Below are 18,842 nucleotides of genomic sequence, written 5' to 3' on the forward strand. Positions count from 1 at the left end.
CAGACAGGACCAGATATGTGGAAAATGAACAAAATAATTAACTCTGGTATGAACACTGTTTACACCTCTGATATAACTTAGCTATTTGAGCACTTAATGTTTGTGTAATGTTAGCCACAACTCACTCCCTGTCCTCCAAAAGAGGTTAGTTTCAGCCTCCGGTCCATTGGGTTCATGTCCAAATGAGCTTAGGGGATGCACCAGCACTGTCTGGCAATTGCTTGGCAATATTAGTTGTCAGTGGGGAACCTTTCAAGGTCTGAGTTATGAAACCATCTTGAATTTACTCTTGAATCTTGAGGGACATCTTATGTATCTTACTTTGGCCCATGTCAAAACTTTTACTCACCACTGGGAACCTCCAGAGGTCTACAGGCTAATTTTTCACTGAAGTAAGCTTCAAATGTTGAATATTCCAGTGAAGATTATCATACTTCCATATTCTGATACTGTCAGCTGTGAGGGAGGTGAGAGAGAGAGGGAGACGACCAACAAAATAACATTAACACTGACCAACACAAGCCAAGTTCTTCTGAGTACACATCCCAGGCATGATGTGAACAATTCTGAGTGACCAATTCATCCATCCATCCATCCATCATCCAATCCTATGTTGCCCCATGAGGACCGTAGAAGCCCGGGGCTAGGCAGTTGGTCCTGACGTTTAAGATGAGACCAATTCGTATGGTAAAATATTCCGAACTCGTGCGGTGCAGACACACACACTAACCCTGTGCTTCATTACCTCTGCCAAAGAGGTTATATTTTTGTCTCTCTTTGTCTGTGTCTGTCTGTCTGTCTAACTGTTAGCAACATTATAGAAAAATGTGAATGGAACTGCACCAAATAATGATTACTGACTGAGGACCAGCAAAGGAACAAATGATTAAATTTTGGAAACAAACAGATCAAAGGTCAAGGTCAAAAAGGGTGGTGGTGCTACCTGGGCAGAAGTATGCACTCCCTGAGTGCTGTTGTTTCACCATGTCAATTACATACTTCAGGCAAGTGTGTCAGCGGCCTTATGTGTACAATCAACATGACGTTACCTAGGCCCATGTGGCTCATGATTTGGTAGACAGGTGAAGTGTATATGAGTGGTCCAGGTTGGTGAAGCCTATGGGTGTGTCTAGTGAGGGAGAGAGTGAGTTACCCGAGCACCACAGTGATACACCACACACCCGCCATGCATAGACAAAAAAATCTGTGCTAGACTCTACCCCATTTAAAAAAAAAAAAAAATACTTTGGTATAACTCCACTTTTTAAAAGCTACAAATATTTTGGTACCCTTTGGCAATTTATACACAACTTGAGCATACTGTGAAAAATGATCTGGTGCTAAATAATTCTTTGCCAATGCTGCCAGAATATATCTTGATACATATATTCACTGCTTGTTCTATCCCAAACATCTTTGCTTTTCCTGCCTTTCTCCTGCCCTACTCTACCCTAACCTACTCACCTTTTCATCGTGCAGTCCTGATGCAACCATATAGGCGTCTCCAATGATCTCGATCTTGTACACTTCGTAGAGTTCGATACGAGAGACGAACATCTTGTAAGGTGCATTGAGGAGCGAGATGACCTGTTGATATACAAGCAGGGAGAGAGTTGGTGTTGGTGTTGTTCATCAACCTGTCTGCCTGGCTGAGCTGGCAAGTGGTCTGGGAGAGTTTGTGAAAACTATGAGAAGGATTTAATTGATGTACTTTATTATCTTGTGGTAGGTGGTGGTGACCATCATCCACTCACTTGATGTAGTGCTGCCTACTTACTCCTTCACCTTTATCATTCTTTCTCTGTGTCTGCCTGCCTCACCTTCCCATTTCCCTCATTTTTCCTGTCATTTTTTATTCCTCCTCTTTCCTTAACAGAAGGCTTTACATTGCATGACAAGCCTAATGGCTGCCTGTATGCCAGGAAACCACTTACAAAGCTGGGTGGTAACCATATAACCAACCCACACGTGTTACCTACGTGTCCACAAGTGGTTTGGCGGAGAGTTAGTGCACCTCCCCGTAAACAACTAACTCAAAGAGCCACCCCTTACGGGATCATGGCGTCTGGCTTTAGGTGGATAGACAGTGATGCGGAAATGAACAGTATGCAATGTGAGCTGAAAGAGATGGTATCGTATCATGTTAATATCATCTAACTGGTTTTCTTTTATGTAGCTAATGTATTACGAGAGATGGCATTTGTGTTAAGACTGGTGAAGGAGAGTAAGAAGAAAGTGGATGAAGAGTTTGGGAGGAATCTGAGTGTGAAATGGAGGGAGAGTAAGAAATTGTTTTGGAAGGAGGTAAATAAAGTAAGGCAGTGTGAAAGGGGAAATAGTAGGGGAGTGAAAGATAGGAATAATAGATTGTTGGTGGAGAAGAGAGAGAAATTGAGGAGATGGAAGGAGCACTTTGAGGAATTGTTCAATGTAGAAAGTGAGAGCAGTGTGAGTATAAGTGGTTGGGGAATGGCTGGGAGAAGAAGAGATGAGAAGAGGGAGGAAGAGATCAGTAGGTCGGAAGTAGTGGAAGCGATGAAGAAGATTAAGTTGGGAAAGGCCCCAGGAATTGATGGAGTGTGTGGTGAAATGCTGAGGTGTGGGGATGAGATTGTTGTGGAGTGGATATGGAAGTTGTGTAGATTGGCTTGGGAAGAGGGAAGGGTTCCAGAGGACTGGAAATCAGGTATAATTGTTCCTTTATACAAAGGAAAAGGGGAGAGCGAAGTATGTGGTAACCATAGGGAAATTTCCCTTCTTAGTGTGACTGGTAAAATATATGGTAGAATACTCATTGATAGGGTTAGGCATATGACAGAGGAGCTAGTTGGAGAAGAAAAAGGGGGATTTAGGAAGGAAAAAGGGTGTGTAGATCAGATATTTGTTCTAAGATGTTTAGTGGAAAAGTATCTAGAGAAGGGAAAGAAAGTGTATGCTGCCTTCATGGACTTGGAGAAAGCTTATGACAGAATAGATAGGCAAGGTATGTGGAAGGTATTAAGAATATATGGAGTGGAGGGGAAATTGTTGAGTGCTGTGAAGAGTATGTACGAAGGAGCTAGGGCTATGGTGAGAGTGGATGGTGAGCTGAGTGAGTTCTTTGATCTCAATGTAGGACTGAAACAGGGTTGTGTGATGTCTCTATGGCTGTTTAATATATACATGGATGGGGTTGTAAAGGAGGTGCAAGGTAGGGCAGTGGATGTGGGGGTGGCTCTAATGAATGAGGGTGAGAGTTGGAAGATTCCGGTGTTGCTGTTTGCTGATGATACAGTATTGTTGAGTGAAGATGAATGGGAGTTGCAAGGTTTGGTGAATGAATTTGGGACAGTGTGTAGGAGGAGGAAGCTGAAAGTTAATGTAAACAAAAGTAAAATTATGGTGTTTGAGAGGAATGAAGTCACAGAATGTACAGTGAGGTTGGATGGTGAGGATATGGAGAATGTGAGTGCATTCAAGTACTTGGGTAGTGTGATGAGTAAGGCTGGAACTTTGGGGGATGAAGTGTGTGACAGGGTACAGCAGGGAAGGAAGGTTGTTGGTTCACTGAAAGCAGTGATGAGAAATAGAGAGGTGAGTATAGAAGTTAAGAAGTCACTGCATGATAGTATTGTGATCCCTACCCTGATGTATGGAAGTGAGGCGTGGACCTTGCAAGAGGGGAACAAGTCAAGAGTGAGAGCAGTGGAAATGAGTTACTTGAGAGGGGCATGTGGAGTGACATGGAGGGACAGGTTGACGAATGAAGAAGTGAAGGAACGTTGTGGAGTACATGTGGATGTGGTTGAGAAGATTAGGAGAAATACACTGAGGTGGTTTGGACATGTGGAGAGAATGGAGAATGAACGTGTATGTAGGTGAGGTGGAGGGAGGCAGAGGTAGGGGTAGACCGAGGATGAGGTGGAGGGATGGAGTTGAGAGGTATATGAGGGAGGGGGGGTGAGTTGGGGGAGGGTAGTCAAATGGTGGGTGACAGAGCGACTTGGAGGCGTTTTGTCTGCGGCCACCCTTTGCGGGATTAGGGCGTCGGGCTATAGATATATATATATATTTTTTTAATGCAGATAACATATTCTGAGGGATAGTACTGTGTTAGTACAATCTATCAAGGTGTAATGTATGTAGATAGTCCTAATGTGTTAGAAGGTATGATACTTGTGTCAATCTGATCTTTGTAGTTTTATGTTGATACAGTAGCATGAGAAATGGCAGTTTTCATTATGGTATCCTCTATACACTTTCCCTGTGTGCAGATACTGTATTACTAGCTTGGTTTCATCTGAGAGAACTGGGGAACTGAGTCATCTATCTATCTATCTATTGCCAGACGCCTCAATCCCGTTTGGGGTGGCCACAAACAAATAGCCTCCACATCGCCTTGTCCCCCGCTATTTCACTGCCCTGCTCCCAACTCACACCCCCCTCTCTTATATACCTCTCCACCCCATCCCTCCATCTCATCCTCAGCCTCCCCTCCCTCTTCCTCCCTCCACCTCACTCACATACACTCTCTTCGTCAGTCTTTCACCCTCCATCCTCTCCACATGGCCAAACCACCTCAATGTGTTCCTCATAACGCTTCCTATCACATCCACATCCACACCACAACGCTCCTTTATATCCTCATTCGTCAGCCTGTCTCTCCTTGTGACTCCACAGGGTCCTCTTAAATAACTCATTTCCACTGCTCTCACACTTGACTTGTGTCCTTCCAACAACGTCCAAGCTTCACTTCCATACGTTGGCGTTGGTATCACAATACTGTCATGTAGTAACTTTTTCACTTCCATGCTCACTTCCCTGTTTCTTATCACTGCTTTCAAGGAACCAGCAACCTTTCTTCCCTGCTGTACCTTTTCAAGCACTTCATCCTCCAAACCTCCATCCTTACTCATCACACTACCCAAGTACTTAAACGTACTCACATTTTCCAATTCCTCACCATCCAACCTCGCTGTACATTCACTGACTTCACCTCTCTCAAAGACTATCACTTTACTCTTCCCTACATTCACCTTTAGATTCCGTTTCTTACACACTCTCCCAAACTCATCCACCAAGCCTTGCAGCTCCCCTTCGTCTTCACTCAACAACACAGTATCATCTGCAAACAACAGTACAGGGAGTTTCCAAACTCTATCCTCTCTCACCAGGGGCACTCCAACATCCACTACCTTACCTTGTACCTCTTTTATTTCCCCATCCATGTACAGATTGAACAACCATGGAGACATGACACATCCCTGTTTCAACCCAACCTTCAAAGAGAAAAATTCACTTAGTTCACCATCAACACGCACTGCAGCCTTAGCACCATCATACATACTCTTCACAGCATTCAACAACTTCCAATCTACTCCATATATTCTTAATACTTTCCACAATCCTTGTCTATCCACCCTGTCATATGCTTTCTCCAAATCCATGAAAGCCGCATACAACTTCTTTCCTTTCTCTAGAAACTTTTCCACTAAAGATCTAAGAATGAGTCATGGCACCATTAAATTTAATGAGTCTTTTCTGTCCAACTCTAATGCAAGAATTAACTGATACTTCCAGTCCTTCATGAATGCAACAGGTCAACTCTGGAACTGTCTTCCTTTTCCTGTATTTCCCGCCAGTCTTTTCAGCACACTGTGTCTTGGTATCTCTAAAATCTAAATGAACAGATTTTGAATTAATCACTTCTTATTTTTTCCTGAAGGGAACAATTTTATAGGCTTTCAGCCTCTGCTTCCTTCTTCCCTGGCTAAACAAACAGAAGAAAAAAATAAAGAGAGGAAATGGAGGATAGACAACTTATTATTATTATTATTATTATTTTTTTCATGGCACCTTCAGAGTTCCACCACAGAGCAGCGTTGTTTCAATTTGTTTATACAGGCTCCAACATGCTTAATGTGTTGGCCTTTGTCACTTTATGGTTCTCCATCCTGCTTGATTTCTAACAGCCTCTGTTCAGTCCCTTATCCCTGGGGTCACAATGTATGACTTCATCCCCACGTTTCTTTTCTCTCTCTCTTTTTTTTTTTTCTTTTTTCATCTCACAACTCTACACTGTGTGGTAATGTATGTGTTCAATATCTCTCTATCTGTTTATGTATTTATCTAAATGTACCTATATGTGCATGTAAATATGGTTGTATATGAATACATATGTATAAATGTGGCTCTGTGTATGTGAATTTCAATGTGACTATGCATATCAAAACATGACTATATGTATGTGTACATAAATGTGCCTGTATCTGTATGTATAGGTAAATGTGCCTATATGTGTATAAGTATGGTACGTAAATTTGGCTGTATGTGTACGTGTATGCAAATGTGCACGTATATGGACCTGTATGTGCATGTGTACATGCATATGCCTGCATGTGTATGTGTATGTAAATGTGCATGCATATACGAGGTCTATTCAGAGGGTATCTAACCTTAGACATGACGAGCTTAGAGCAAATCCTGTATAATACAGTTAGGTAAATTAGATAGGTAAATACACACACACACAAAATCATCAGGTGGCTACTTACTTGATAGTGGAAGCAGTTGACTGAGAAGTGGATGACCGTCAAAACAGGTATTTTCAACAACGGAGATTCCATGACCATGCAGCTTCCATAAGGCAGATTCAATGTCAGAACCTGAAGAATATATTATAAATTAACACTTTTCATCCAAGACCCTTGATTAATTCACTGACCCTCAGGTGATAACTATCTTTAGTTAGTATCATGTGATTTTATTCAACCCAAGCAAGGCCTCGTATGTTGGGAGTCGGGACTTATAATCGCACCTCCAGTTTGAAATGCCTATTCTAAGCTGAGAATAAAATGGTTAGAAGATGTTAAGAATAAAATTAAAAAGACACTGGCAGGAATAAACTGAGCGAGATAAAGTGAACAGAAACATGTGATGGTAACACGATTAAAATCACCTTTGGGTAATCAGTCCGATCACCTGGCACTATCGTGCATAAATTAAGTCTATCATGCTGATAGGGGAAAAAAAAAATTCCTGTAAGCTGAATATAACTGCTCTTTTTACAAGGAATAATGCTGCAGAGGGATGCCTTCATATGGTGTGGAACATGTATAGTTGGACAGCTCCCCTCCTGGGTCTACAAACACCCCTAATCCCCTCCCTATCCACCAAAGTGATGGTAAAATACACAAGCAATTTCAATCTTCAGTCCACCAGGTTCACACACATACACACGTTTTCGTTTTTAAAGGGTCCAACATGCTTGCATGTGTCGGCCTTGGTCACCTAATGGCGGCTCTCCACGCTGTACGATCCATTGCAGCCTCCCTGTTCAGTCCCTTAACCCTAAGGTCACACTTAATGACCTCGTCCCATGTCTTTCTCGGTCTACCCCTCATAACCCCACCCCCAATATTAACACTTCACACCTTCCTCACCCAATTATCGTCCCCCATCCTCTTCACATGTCCAAACCATCTCAGTCTACCTCTCCTCATCACAACACCAATACACTCCAGTCCCATCCTACCTCTCAACTCTTCCATTGTAAACCAAGCCCCTCCAGGCCTTGGAGGCAGGGACGCATTGCACATCCACCTAATCATTGTCATTTCTGTACGTCTGAGCCTGCGAATATCTTCCTCCTTCACTGCCATACAGCATTACACTCCTAACACATGCTGCATACAAAGACCCCTTAGCACATAGGGAGAGCCCTCTCAATGTCAGGAGAGGCAAGAGCTCCCTGAACTTCTTCCAACCACTTCTCACCCTAGCCACAGAGCTACCTCCATCACACAACATGTCTCCCAAATAACAAAACTCTTCCACACACTCAAGAGATTCACCAGCAAGTTCAATCCTTTCACGTCTGACAATCTCCACCTGCTCACCCCGGCACGCCGTACAAATAAAATCAGCATTATCTCGTAGTCTACCTCTGATACCACTACATCTCTTATGCACCCATTTATCACACACACTGCACAAGATGGAATTGCTTCCCACGCCCTTGTGGCAAACTGCACATGGCCACTCTCCCTCGTCTTTGACAGTACCGCCACCAACCCTAGATATCATCACTTTTGTTTTATCTGCATTTACCCTTAAACCCTTTTGCCCCATACCATCTCTCCACTTCCTAAACCTTTCCTCCGCCTCCCTTTCATTCTCTGCAATCAAAACCAAATCATCAGCATACAACAACTCCCACGGGAGTCCGTTTCTAAAGTCACGTGAAATGGCTTCAAGTACCATGATAAACAACATGGGACTCAAGACTGACCCCTGATGCACACCAACATTCACAGAAAACTCATCACTCAAATCTCCATTCACTCTCACCTGGGTGTGAGCACCCACATACATGGCCATAACCACCCTAACCAGCCACTCCTCCAAGCCAAGCTTTCTCATTGCCCACTTCACCACCTCTGTAGGGACTCTGTCAAAGGCCTTTTCCAAATCAATAAAAACAAAATAAAGATCCCTTCTCCTACCAATACATTTTTCCTGAAGCTGTCAAACAATGAATATGGCATCAGTGGTCCCCCTACCTGGCATAAACCCAAACTGCATCTCATCAATATTCACTCTTTCTCTAATCATACCTTCTAAAACTCTCTCCATTACCTTCATTATCTGATCTAAAAGCTTTATACCTCTGTAATTTCCTTTTCCAGGGCATCACCCTTCCCTTTATACACATTTACAATTACACTCTTCAGCCAATCATCTGGGACAACACACTCATAAATAATCCTATTTATCAGGTCAGTGACTAAACTCACCCCTGTATCGCCTGAGGCCTTCAACATTTCGGCAGTCAACCCTGACACAACTGCTGCCTTCCCCACCTTCATCCTGCCTATTGCCTCACTCACAGTAGCAGCATCAATCAAAGGGCAAGGGCCAGACACTGGATCTGCTGGCTCCAAACCCTCTCTGTCCCAGTCAAACTCCTTCATTCAACAACCGGTTATAATGCTCTCTCCATGCATCTTTAATATCCTCACTGTTCAGCAGTACCCTTACTTCATCATTCTTCACACACTGCTCACCTATAATATCCCGATTATCCCTCTTCACCTGACCTGCCACCCTAAATATCATATTTTTCCTTTCCCCATGATTTAGGTTATCAATTAAAAGTCTCTGTGACTCAGACTTTGCCCTGTACCTGGTATACCTCTCTTCTAGCCCTATGCTTGGCAGCCAAAAATTCCTCTTTGCTACCAACCTTCTTCCATTCCCGGAAAAGCCTTCTTTTCTCCTTAACTGAAGCTTCTACACCCTCGTCCCACCACCAAGTTACTTTATGTCTTGGTGGTCCTCTTGCCCAACCGCATGTTACATCAGTAACTCTCAAGAGATTGTTCTTGAGGGCTCTGTACTGTTCATTAACGCCTCTGTCTATAGCTCCCTGTTCAGCCACCACTCTCCTCAACTTGCTATAGAAGGCATCCCTTACTACTTGGTTTTTCAGCTTCCATATTTTCCTCCTAGGTACATAAGTCCCCTTTTTCATCAATCGTTCCTTAAGCACCATATCACAAATCAGTAGTTTGTGCTGCTGCACACACTCCTCACTTCCTATAACTTTAACATCCCTCACTAACCTCCTATCGGCCCTCCTAACCAGAAAATAATCTATCTGACTGCTATTTCCCCCAGACTCATACGTAATTAACCTACTGTCTCTTTTCCTAAAATACGTGTCGCACACAATCATGTCCGTTGCCTCCCCAAACTCGAGCATCCTTTCCCCTTCTGCATTCCTTATACCATATGCACATCCCTCTTGCACTCCTTCATAACCTTGTGCTCAGTGGCGGCGCCAAGGGGGGGCTTGCAATAATGAGCCAAGCCCCCCCATCAGCCCCCAATATTGCCAGATTCCAAAGGCGAATTTAGGCAGGACGTCCCTTATTTGAACTTTCAATTTTGTATTACTATTTACAAATAATACACAAAAGTTGACGAAACGAAGTGTTATAAGTTTAGGAAAAGATTCAAGACAATAGATTAAATCGTGATTATTATTTTTAGCTGTTAGCATTTAGCAGATTCTGAATTATAGTAATTTCACGGAAATTACGGAAAATTTATCAGTTGACTCAACTTCTAAGGAAAACTTCCAGCCTAGTTCTAATACTAAGGGTAACTTATGTTATAATATATTCTGTGAAATTCTTGTAATTCAGATGGTTAGTTTACATATCCTATAATGAAAATGATAAGTGAAAGTAAAATACAGCATTATTTTATTAAACTACATTAGCCATTCTTTTAGTGTATTACGACTGTACGATTATTATCTCGTCTTCAGAAATATAATTGAATGTCGATTATGTCATAATTCGAGGCAGGAAGTTAATAAATTTGAATATATTTGATTAAAATGAAGTAAAGGATTCACACTGCTATAGGGCCTACATGGTCCTAGGCTCCTAGCCTAGCCCAGCATTCACGAATCAAGTGCACGATGAGCCATTCCTGTTCGATTCCCGTCAGCTACCAGACCAGTCTACCACGCGACGCGGTTGTGTGTAGATCTCCGAGTCTGTTGGCTGTTAATTGCTTAGTGCAGTAGACACTGAATTACTGAGCAGCTGAGCTTATTAGTTGTGGTTTTCGTCTTGCACTGATTTACAGGTATGGTGTAAGTTGATTTTTCTACTTACAAATGTATATAGGCTACTATAAGATTATAAGAAGCTGTGGAAGGAAGAATAAAATAGTGTGAAAATATCTGGTCTGTTGTAATGCTAATATGCAGTTTTATGCTTCTGTGATCTGTGTGCTTGTTTATGCTGTTTTCCCTGTTTATGAAAGTAACTGATGGTGGTTTATCATATTTGATCACATAGGCCAGGTTGATCATGGAACGCTACCTGTTACCCAAGATTCCCAAGAAGAGGCCGTGAGATGATGATCCTCCTACAGACACACCTGCTGTTAATGAGGACCTGGACAGTGGTGATCGTGATTGTGAGTCTGCAGCCTTACTAGGTGAGGCTAGTGCAGAACCCCAGCCACAAGAGGGCACTTCTCACACCCATGGTGAGAAACTACTACCTGGACCCAAGGACCTGAGCCAGCTTCCAGATAGTGGTCCCACCTGTCCAGACTTGAAGAGATACCCAGCCACAGAATACAGTGGCCAGTCAAGGTCATTCAACAAGAACTGGCGTGATCATCATTCGTGGCTGGAGTACTCCACGACCCTAGATGCTGCATTCTGCTTTGCATGTCGTCATTTCGGTCATGTACACTTAAGCAAATGTGAGAAGTCCTTCACCCATGACGGCTTTCGGAACTGGAAGAAGGCAACCTCATCTCTGAAGTCTCATGTTAATTCAGCAGGACACAAGTTTTCTATGCAAGCTTGGACAGAGTTTAAGATGCAGAAAGCAACAGGTTCTAGGATCCTACATGCTTTTACTACCAACCATGAAAAAACTGTAAAGGAAAACAGACATTACATTAGAGCAGTAATAGACGTACTGCTCTACACAGCCTGCCAAAATGTTGCCCAAAGAGGTCACAAGGAAGACACTGATTCTGGCAACAAAGGTAACTTCCTGGAACTGCTGGACCTGATTTCCAGGTATGATGACATTGTCAAAAAGAAACTGAGTGGTGGTCCTGGCAATGCTAAATATACGCACCACGATATCCAAAATGAACTGCTCGCCATCATAGCTTCAATAATCAGAGAGGACATCAGCAACGAGGTCCTAAGAGCAGAGCATTTTGCCCTAATGGTGGATGAGACCAAGGATGTCAGCAAACAAGAACAGCTGTCCATTGTGGTGAGGTATCTCCACAAACAGAGCCTTCATGAGGTGTTCCTTGACTTCACAGCAGCCGAGGGTCTGGATGCAGACTCATTGCTCAACAAGATCTTGGAGACCCTGGCCAAATGTGGTACTGACCACAACGCCTGCATTGGCCAGTGCTACGATGGAGCTGCAGTCATGTCAGGGCACATCAGTGGTATACAGGAGAGGTTTAGGAGAAAGGTACCACAGGCTGTGTATGTCCACTGTTATGCTCACAGGCTCAACCTTGTGCTCGTTGATTGTGTACACAATATCCAGGCTGCAGCAGAGTTTTTTGTGGCTATACAGAGCTTGTACAAGTTCTTCTCTACGTCAGTAGTACATGAAGAATTTATAAAGGTGCAAAAAGAATTAAATCCCACAAGGCAGCACATAGAGTTGAAGCAACTGTCTGACACAAGATGGACCTTCCAACATGCTGCTTGTCTGGCAGTGAAAAGAACCCTACCTGCCATAGTGACAACCTTGAAACGTCTCATGGAGGGAGACAATGCACACAGAGCCACTGAGGCAAAGGGCCTGTGCATCCTGCTAGATCAGCAATTTGTGACAATTCTGATGGCCATGGAAAAAGTGTTACTGATGACCAAACAACTGTCAAACCACCTCCAGTCACATGACCTTCAGCTGGCCTCTGCAGAGGACTTGATGCAGTCTGTCATGTCTGGACTGACAGAAATGAGGACTGAAGCTGCCTGGAAGGAGTTAGAGGAGGCTGCTGAGGATTTGTGCAAGGTAGTTGGGATACGCACTGAGACTGAGCGTCCAGGTAGACAACGATCTGCTCCCAGACACCTGGATGAATTCATCATAACATCCAGTACAGGTCAGAGGGATGGAGCTATACCAGATGCCAGGAGAAGGACCTTCTATGCCATCATAGATAGAATGCTCAATGAGCTGAGCAGGCGATTTTCATCTGATGCCTGTAATGTTCTGATGGGTGCTGCTGCCTTGAATCCTAAGCACATTACATTTCTGGACAAAAAAGCGCTGTCAGGAATGGCAGCCAGTTATGGAGTGGCAGAGGGTGATCTTGCAGTGGAGGTCCACCAATTGACAAGACTAATAGCTAGGAAGAGAGACAATGGCCTGGAAGTGTCCACACCACTTGAGCTCGCAGCCATGCTGGAGTCAAACAAGGACGCCTTTATAGATCTGTATAAACTTGTATGCATTGCAGTGACCCTCCCTGTCACCTCAGCTGCCTGTGAGAGGAGCTTCTCATGTCTGAAACTCCTCAAGACATACTTGAGGAACAGCAGTGGCAACAACCGCACCAGCAACCTTGCTGTAATATCAATTAATTCTAGGAGGGCCAAACAGCTGAACATTGATGCCATTATAGACACATTTGCTGCCAATCACCAGAACAGGCGCATAGTTTTAAAGTAACGTGACAGTCGTTACACCTTGATTTAAAAATTCTTCTGATTCTTCAGATTGTATTAACTTCATAACATAGAATTTTTTTCTGTCATGTTAACTGCTTGCTTACACATGATGTCTAAATTAATTGAGTTAAACTTCAATCTTATGGAATAAACTGGAAATAATAAATGTTATTATGTTGCATATACATTAATCTGAATTTCCTTGCTAGTTTTATGTATTTCATTTGGCAGAATTTTTGATGAGATAAGAAATGTTGTACATTAACACCGCAGTTTCAAAGAGTACAGGTGTCTAAAATGAACCTCAGTACATTCGGATATTATGAATATGTACATATCAATTTTCCATCAACACTTCAGTTTGATGACATTTTGTGAAGCCCCCACATTTTACCCCAGCCCCTCCTCAGCCCCCCAATGAAAATTTCCTGGCGCCGCCACTGCTTGTGCTGCTTCACCTACATGACCATTAAGGTCCCCTCCCACAACCACTATCTCATCATCCTGCATACCACCCACTACATGCATTAAATCATCCCAAAATCTATCTTTCTCTGCTTCATCCAATCCTGGCTGTGAAGCATATGCCGATATAATCACAGCTATCCTTCTACCGAACAGAATTTTCACTACCAATATCCTATCGCTTGCTCTCATAATTCATTAACATATTCCACCCATTTCTCCGCAACCATCACACCAACACCTCCATATCCGTCTGTCCCCCCTTGCCAAAACAACTTATAGCAACAGTCCTTCCCAACAATCTTTCTGGCTAATAATAAAAAAAAAAACTGGACCACCAAATTCATGTCCAGATGGGCCTAGAGCCAAAACATAACAATGCAGACACATTCAGACACTTACTAGAGAATGAAGGCAGAAGGTGGAGTTTTGTTCCACTTTTTTTCTCACTTCCTCTTCTCCTCTATGACAAAGTCCATGAATGACAGTCAAAACAGCTCCTGAAAAAATCATTTCAGTTTTAGAACCTTGATTAAGCTGAATAAAAATATCTGATGGCAGCAAGAACATCATCATCTAGAGATAATGAGTTGAAGTCCAGATGACTCACACCATAGGAAAAGCTTCCTTAATTGCTTTTTTTTTTTTTCTGGAAGACAGCAGGAGGTGAAAGAAGAGGGACTGGGTGGGGTTAAACTGGGGAGGAGATGAGGTGAGAGGAGGTGTAATGGGAGTGGAGGGAAAAGGTGCAGTCAGACTGGGGAGGGAGATGTCACAATATAAAGAGATTTCACAAAATAAAAAGATGCCACAATGAAGTGAGATGTTACAAAAATGAGAAGGGTCACACAAAGGTTTACGAGACTCCCTATCATCTTCTTACCATTATATTTCTCTGTCATGTGATTTGATGCATGTGATTTGATAACCACATTAACTGAGTTATCGGGTAAAAATACAATTCATTATCTGATAACTTATTCTGGACTTATAAATACACAGTACAGCAATGCTGTCTTTATAAATGTCACACATATCCTGTCTTTTCAGTGTCAGAGTTTATAATGTTCAGTAACTCTGACTTCATCATCCAAGGATACTTTCCATCATAATACTGTATTGTAAGCAATATGCAGAAACCATAACATAGCTGGTTCTCAAATACATCAATTATAAGTTACTATGTACAGAAGTAGAGAAGCAAGCCTTACATTCAGTATTAACACATTCCTGCACCCGGCCTGAGGTGATTCTAATCCTCCATCTCGCACCAGTGTTTTACTAATGAGCGTACCTCACTTTTTTTTTTTTTTTTTTTTTAACAGATAATGGATGTAAAAATTACTGGTGGAATAAGTCACGACGCTGGGAATTTTAACCTTACTGCCCCACCCTGCATACATTTTTTCTTTTTTAACACCTTTCTAAAGCTCTGATTTTAAGCTGAATGCAAAGCAAGGAAAACTCACTTCTCTGGGAAGAAAGTATGGATGAGGAAAAAGAAACCTAAAGTAAATGAAGATAAACATAACTGTAAAGACACAGAATGCAGAGAAAAAAAATTACCATGCCATCCTGATCTTCTTTTGAAAGGAATCCAGACATGGAGGTGATATGTGAAAGGGGAAGGAGTGGAAACGGATTGTTCCAGTCAATCAAATGTGCTGGTCATGGAAGTGTGGGAATTTGTACGGAAAGGGGAAGGGGCTTGGAAATATCTTATTCAGCACAGTATTATTCTTTGTAATAAAACAAAAAGTACTGACTGCCTAATAACCTTTGTACAGTTCTCCTAGGCAGTGGAGGGGTGGCAAGCTTTGCAAATTTGTGGAGGATAAATCTTACTGAGGGGCTGGGTTGATGGGCAGTAAACACAGCAGGGAACAATGCCAGACAAAATCTTGGCTGCTGGCTTTATACTACCATTCTAAAACTGCTTTTGAGCCATTTTTCAAACTAATGTTTTTTGGGTGTGATATCACTGTTGCAAAAGTGGGGGTGAAAAAGTAAGATGCAGAGATGACATCATAGGTACAGGGAAGTGTATAACAATGCTTTTATCATTGTGAAAGTCTTGACCCTTCATCTGCTCATCCATAATAATTTCTTGAACATTCTGAAATTTATGACTGATAAATATATTGTTCTCTAAAGAGGGGTGGAGAGGTATATGAGAGAGGGGGGTGTGAGTTGGGAGCAGGGCAGTGAAATGGCGGGGGACAGGGCGACTTGGAGGCGATTTGTTTGTGGCCACCCCAAACGGGATTGAGGCGTCTGGCAATAGATAGATAGATAGATATATATATACCCCAAAGTTAGTTAACTCTATTACTACTAGGGGTTTCCAAGCAACAAAAATCTGGCATTAACCAGAATCAAATAACTACTGTAGATGTGGAAGGACTTGGGTTATTCGGTATGGTATCCTTAGTGATATACAGTAATGTCAGGATACTCTTGTGCCAGAGAAAACTTAAGCAATGAATCACCTTCCCTCCCTCTTGACAGGTTACAGTGCCTATAACCCTAATGCACTGCAGTTTGTATATTTCAATATTCCTTGTACTAGATCAGGTTTGGTTCACATTTAATTCAATAGTCAATATCTTATCAAAATCTACTGACATACAAAAAATTCATACAATTGGCAACATTTTGATTTACTCACCCACTGGACATAGCCGTTTTATTAACTTCCTAACATCTTTTCTGTATACAATTCATGAACTTATGTACAGATTCTCAAGCAGTACATTACAGTACTGTATACGGTTGGCAAATGCACCTCAGAGCTGCAGTGTTTAAAGGTAAAATTGCTAATTTTTTGCCAACCTTTATGGTAAGAACATTATTTTTTTGGTGTAGAGTCTCAAGACTGCTAGGAAATATTTATATTTTTGAGTGATGTAGATGGATTAGTCTGTGCTGACTTGCACTGTTATACAGTGTCTGTGCAGCAGAGATTGTACCAGTAAAGAAAATTATAGTACTGTAGAAGGGACATTCTTAGTTTCTAGATAATGTCAAGAGACTGTATTGTGTATGGAAGTGTGTATGAGTACTCACACAAAAAAGCAAAGCAACATTCCAGTGGTAAACACTAGAGCAATTTATGTTCCAAATGTAAATCATATTCTGTTCAATATTTTCCTTTCATATATTGTTCTAAACATTGTAACACAGACTTGTTTGGCTGTGAGTGTGTGTAGCCTATGCAGTGGCCATCCCTTGACAGTATACCACTATTAATTTTTAGTCTCCCTGAGCACAGGAATTAACACTCCTCAGATACCTTACACAGATTAACAGTAATGAAGGAAGAGGTGTTTGGTTCCAAGTGATAAGTTTGCCATGCTGAAGGAGACGAGACATTTAAAGACTGTAAGTGGTAGGGAGAACCCGTACTAATGGAAGCTTGTCTGTTAATATCGTTACCACAAGACAAAATGTAATGTTTCAACACCACAGCTGTGAAAAACCTTGGTAATATCTCATTTACAATAATTAGTGTTCAGTGGGTGAGGGGAAGTTTGGCGTACAAAGTAACCTGTACAGTATACCTGATACTGTAACAAAGCTGTTACAGTTATTAGGCAACTTATATACCATAAACTCTCCATTCACAAGGTCAGTAGTCAGATTCAACATTTTGATGTCTACCTGATCAATCAAACTCAGTGTGTGTGTGCGTGCATGCATGCATGTCTCTGTCTTTCGCTCTCTGTCTGTCTCACTTTAAATGTCTGAAGTGAGTCGTCTAGGCCTGGGTCCCTACACTCTGACTGGGGCAATAAAGGATTAGATGATGGATGGATGAGTATACAATCTCTCTTTCAACCAAGATGAATGATTTAAGTAGGTACCACTGAGTTACATACCTCAGTTATTACTGCATGTTAGTCCCAGATCTTTCTAATCAAACACAGCAGCCAAAATCAGAGTTTATGGTCTGTTACCAATGTGCAGTTACACCACTTTGTACTAGGCATATAAGAGGCAAACTTCCCCTTTTAGAGCTGTGAGCAAGAAGATAATTATAAGCCTGTATATAAGACAGATATTTGTGCAGAAACTTCAAGTAGATTTTACCATCAAGTATCAAGAAAATTGTCTGACTTAATGATTGTGATGGAAATGTACAAAATTGTCCAGTATGTCTGTAGGTTATAGGAAAGCTTTTAGTGTCTGCCGTGCTTTTACAAACATGTGACAGTGCTCTAATCACGACAGAATTTTAATGTACAGTGTGTGGTTACTTGTAGTAGTTTATATTTCCTCTCTGTTTTAAGTCCCTACAATCACCAAACCAATGTTAACAGTAACCTTCCTAGTAATCTCAATTCCGTGCTGTATTTCTGTCATTTTGGAGATTTCATAATGCCTCTTTCTCAGCAAAATATTTTGCCTATTACATCTTATTTTCCTCTTGTAAGATGCTGTTATTGTGAATGCCTAATGCCAATCTGTCTGGCTGAGCAGACCCACTGACCACAGGTAAGCAACTGGTTCTATGGATCCGTCCTACAGGTACGGTATAGTACATACACTGTACAGAGAACTGGTACCCCTTATTGGTAAAAAGTGTTTCACCGGGATAGGACCAGGGTTGTTCTCAGGGCAAGGTGCAGGAAGCATGAGGAGGTTTGGCTCCTGAGTGGACAACTCAGCTGCTCCACCCAGGGTCACAATGCCACCACATGCAGGCTCCTCTTCAGCACCTGCTTTTGTAAATTACTGATGCAAACTAAGGCCATACTTGAAATAAAGAAATATTAAGGAGAAAGATAAGGTGTAATATGCATACCTTAATTGCAGAGAAAAATGTACTGTATTATGAAATCTCCAGAGCCATTCAAAATATGGCCCTTAGTGTAATGGTTATGTGTAATGATTTGTACAATATCCTGACCATTACCCCTGTACTGCACCAATACACCCACAACATTTGGGTTATGGAGGCACTTGTATCACACCTATCAACAGCCTTACCCTTCTCTACATACACACTTTTATACATCTTGGCAGTTCACATCACTACACATGCACACACACAAATGCTCATCACAACCATACACAATAGACCTGGCTCACTTACTTGTACATCCCCCTACCTTTACATAATACATCCCTCACTTCCTGGTACCTTTGTCGTAAA

At 42.0% G+C, this 18,842-nt stretch overlaps 1 protein-coding gene across 1 annotated transcript; it reads left to right on the forward strand.

The window, feature by feature from the left end:
* Positions 1 to 2,058: 2,058 nt before the first annotated feature.
* On the forward strand, positions 2,059 to 13,223 carry LOC145389553 (zinc finger MYM-type protein 1-like). The gene is made up of 2 exons (XM_080264817.1): positions 2,059 to 2,113; positions 10,930 to 13,223. The coding sequence occupies exons 1-2, from the start codon at positions 2,059 to 2,061 to the stop codon at positions 13,221 to 13,223; spliced, it is 2,349 nt and encodes a 782-aa protein (XP_080120943.1).
* Positions 13,224 to 18,842: the final 5,619 nt, after the last annotated feature.

The sequence above is a fragment of the Coenobita brevimanus genome, unplaced genomic scaffold, assembly GCF_032717465.1.
Source record: "Coenobita brevimanus isolate Jiangsu-jjx unplaced genomic scaffold, ASM3271746v2 jjx.HiC_scaffold_1243, whole genome shotgun sequence".
NCBI classification, from domain to species: domain Eukaryota; kingdom Metazoa; phylum Arthropoda; class Malacostraca; order Decapoda; family Coenobitidae; genus Coenobita; species Coenobita brevimanus.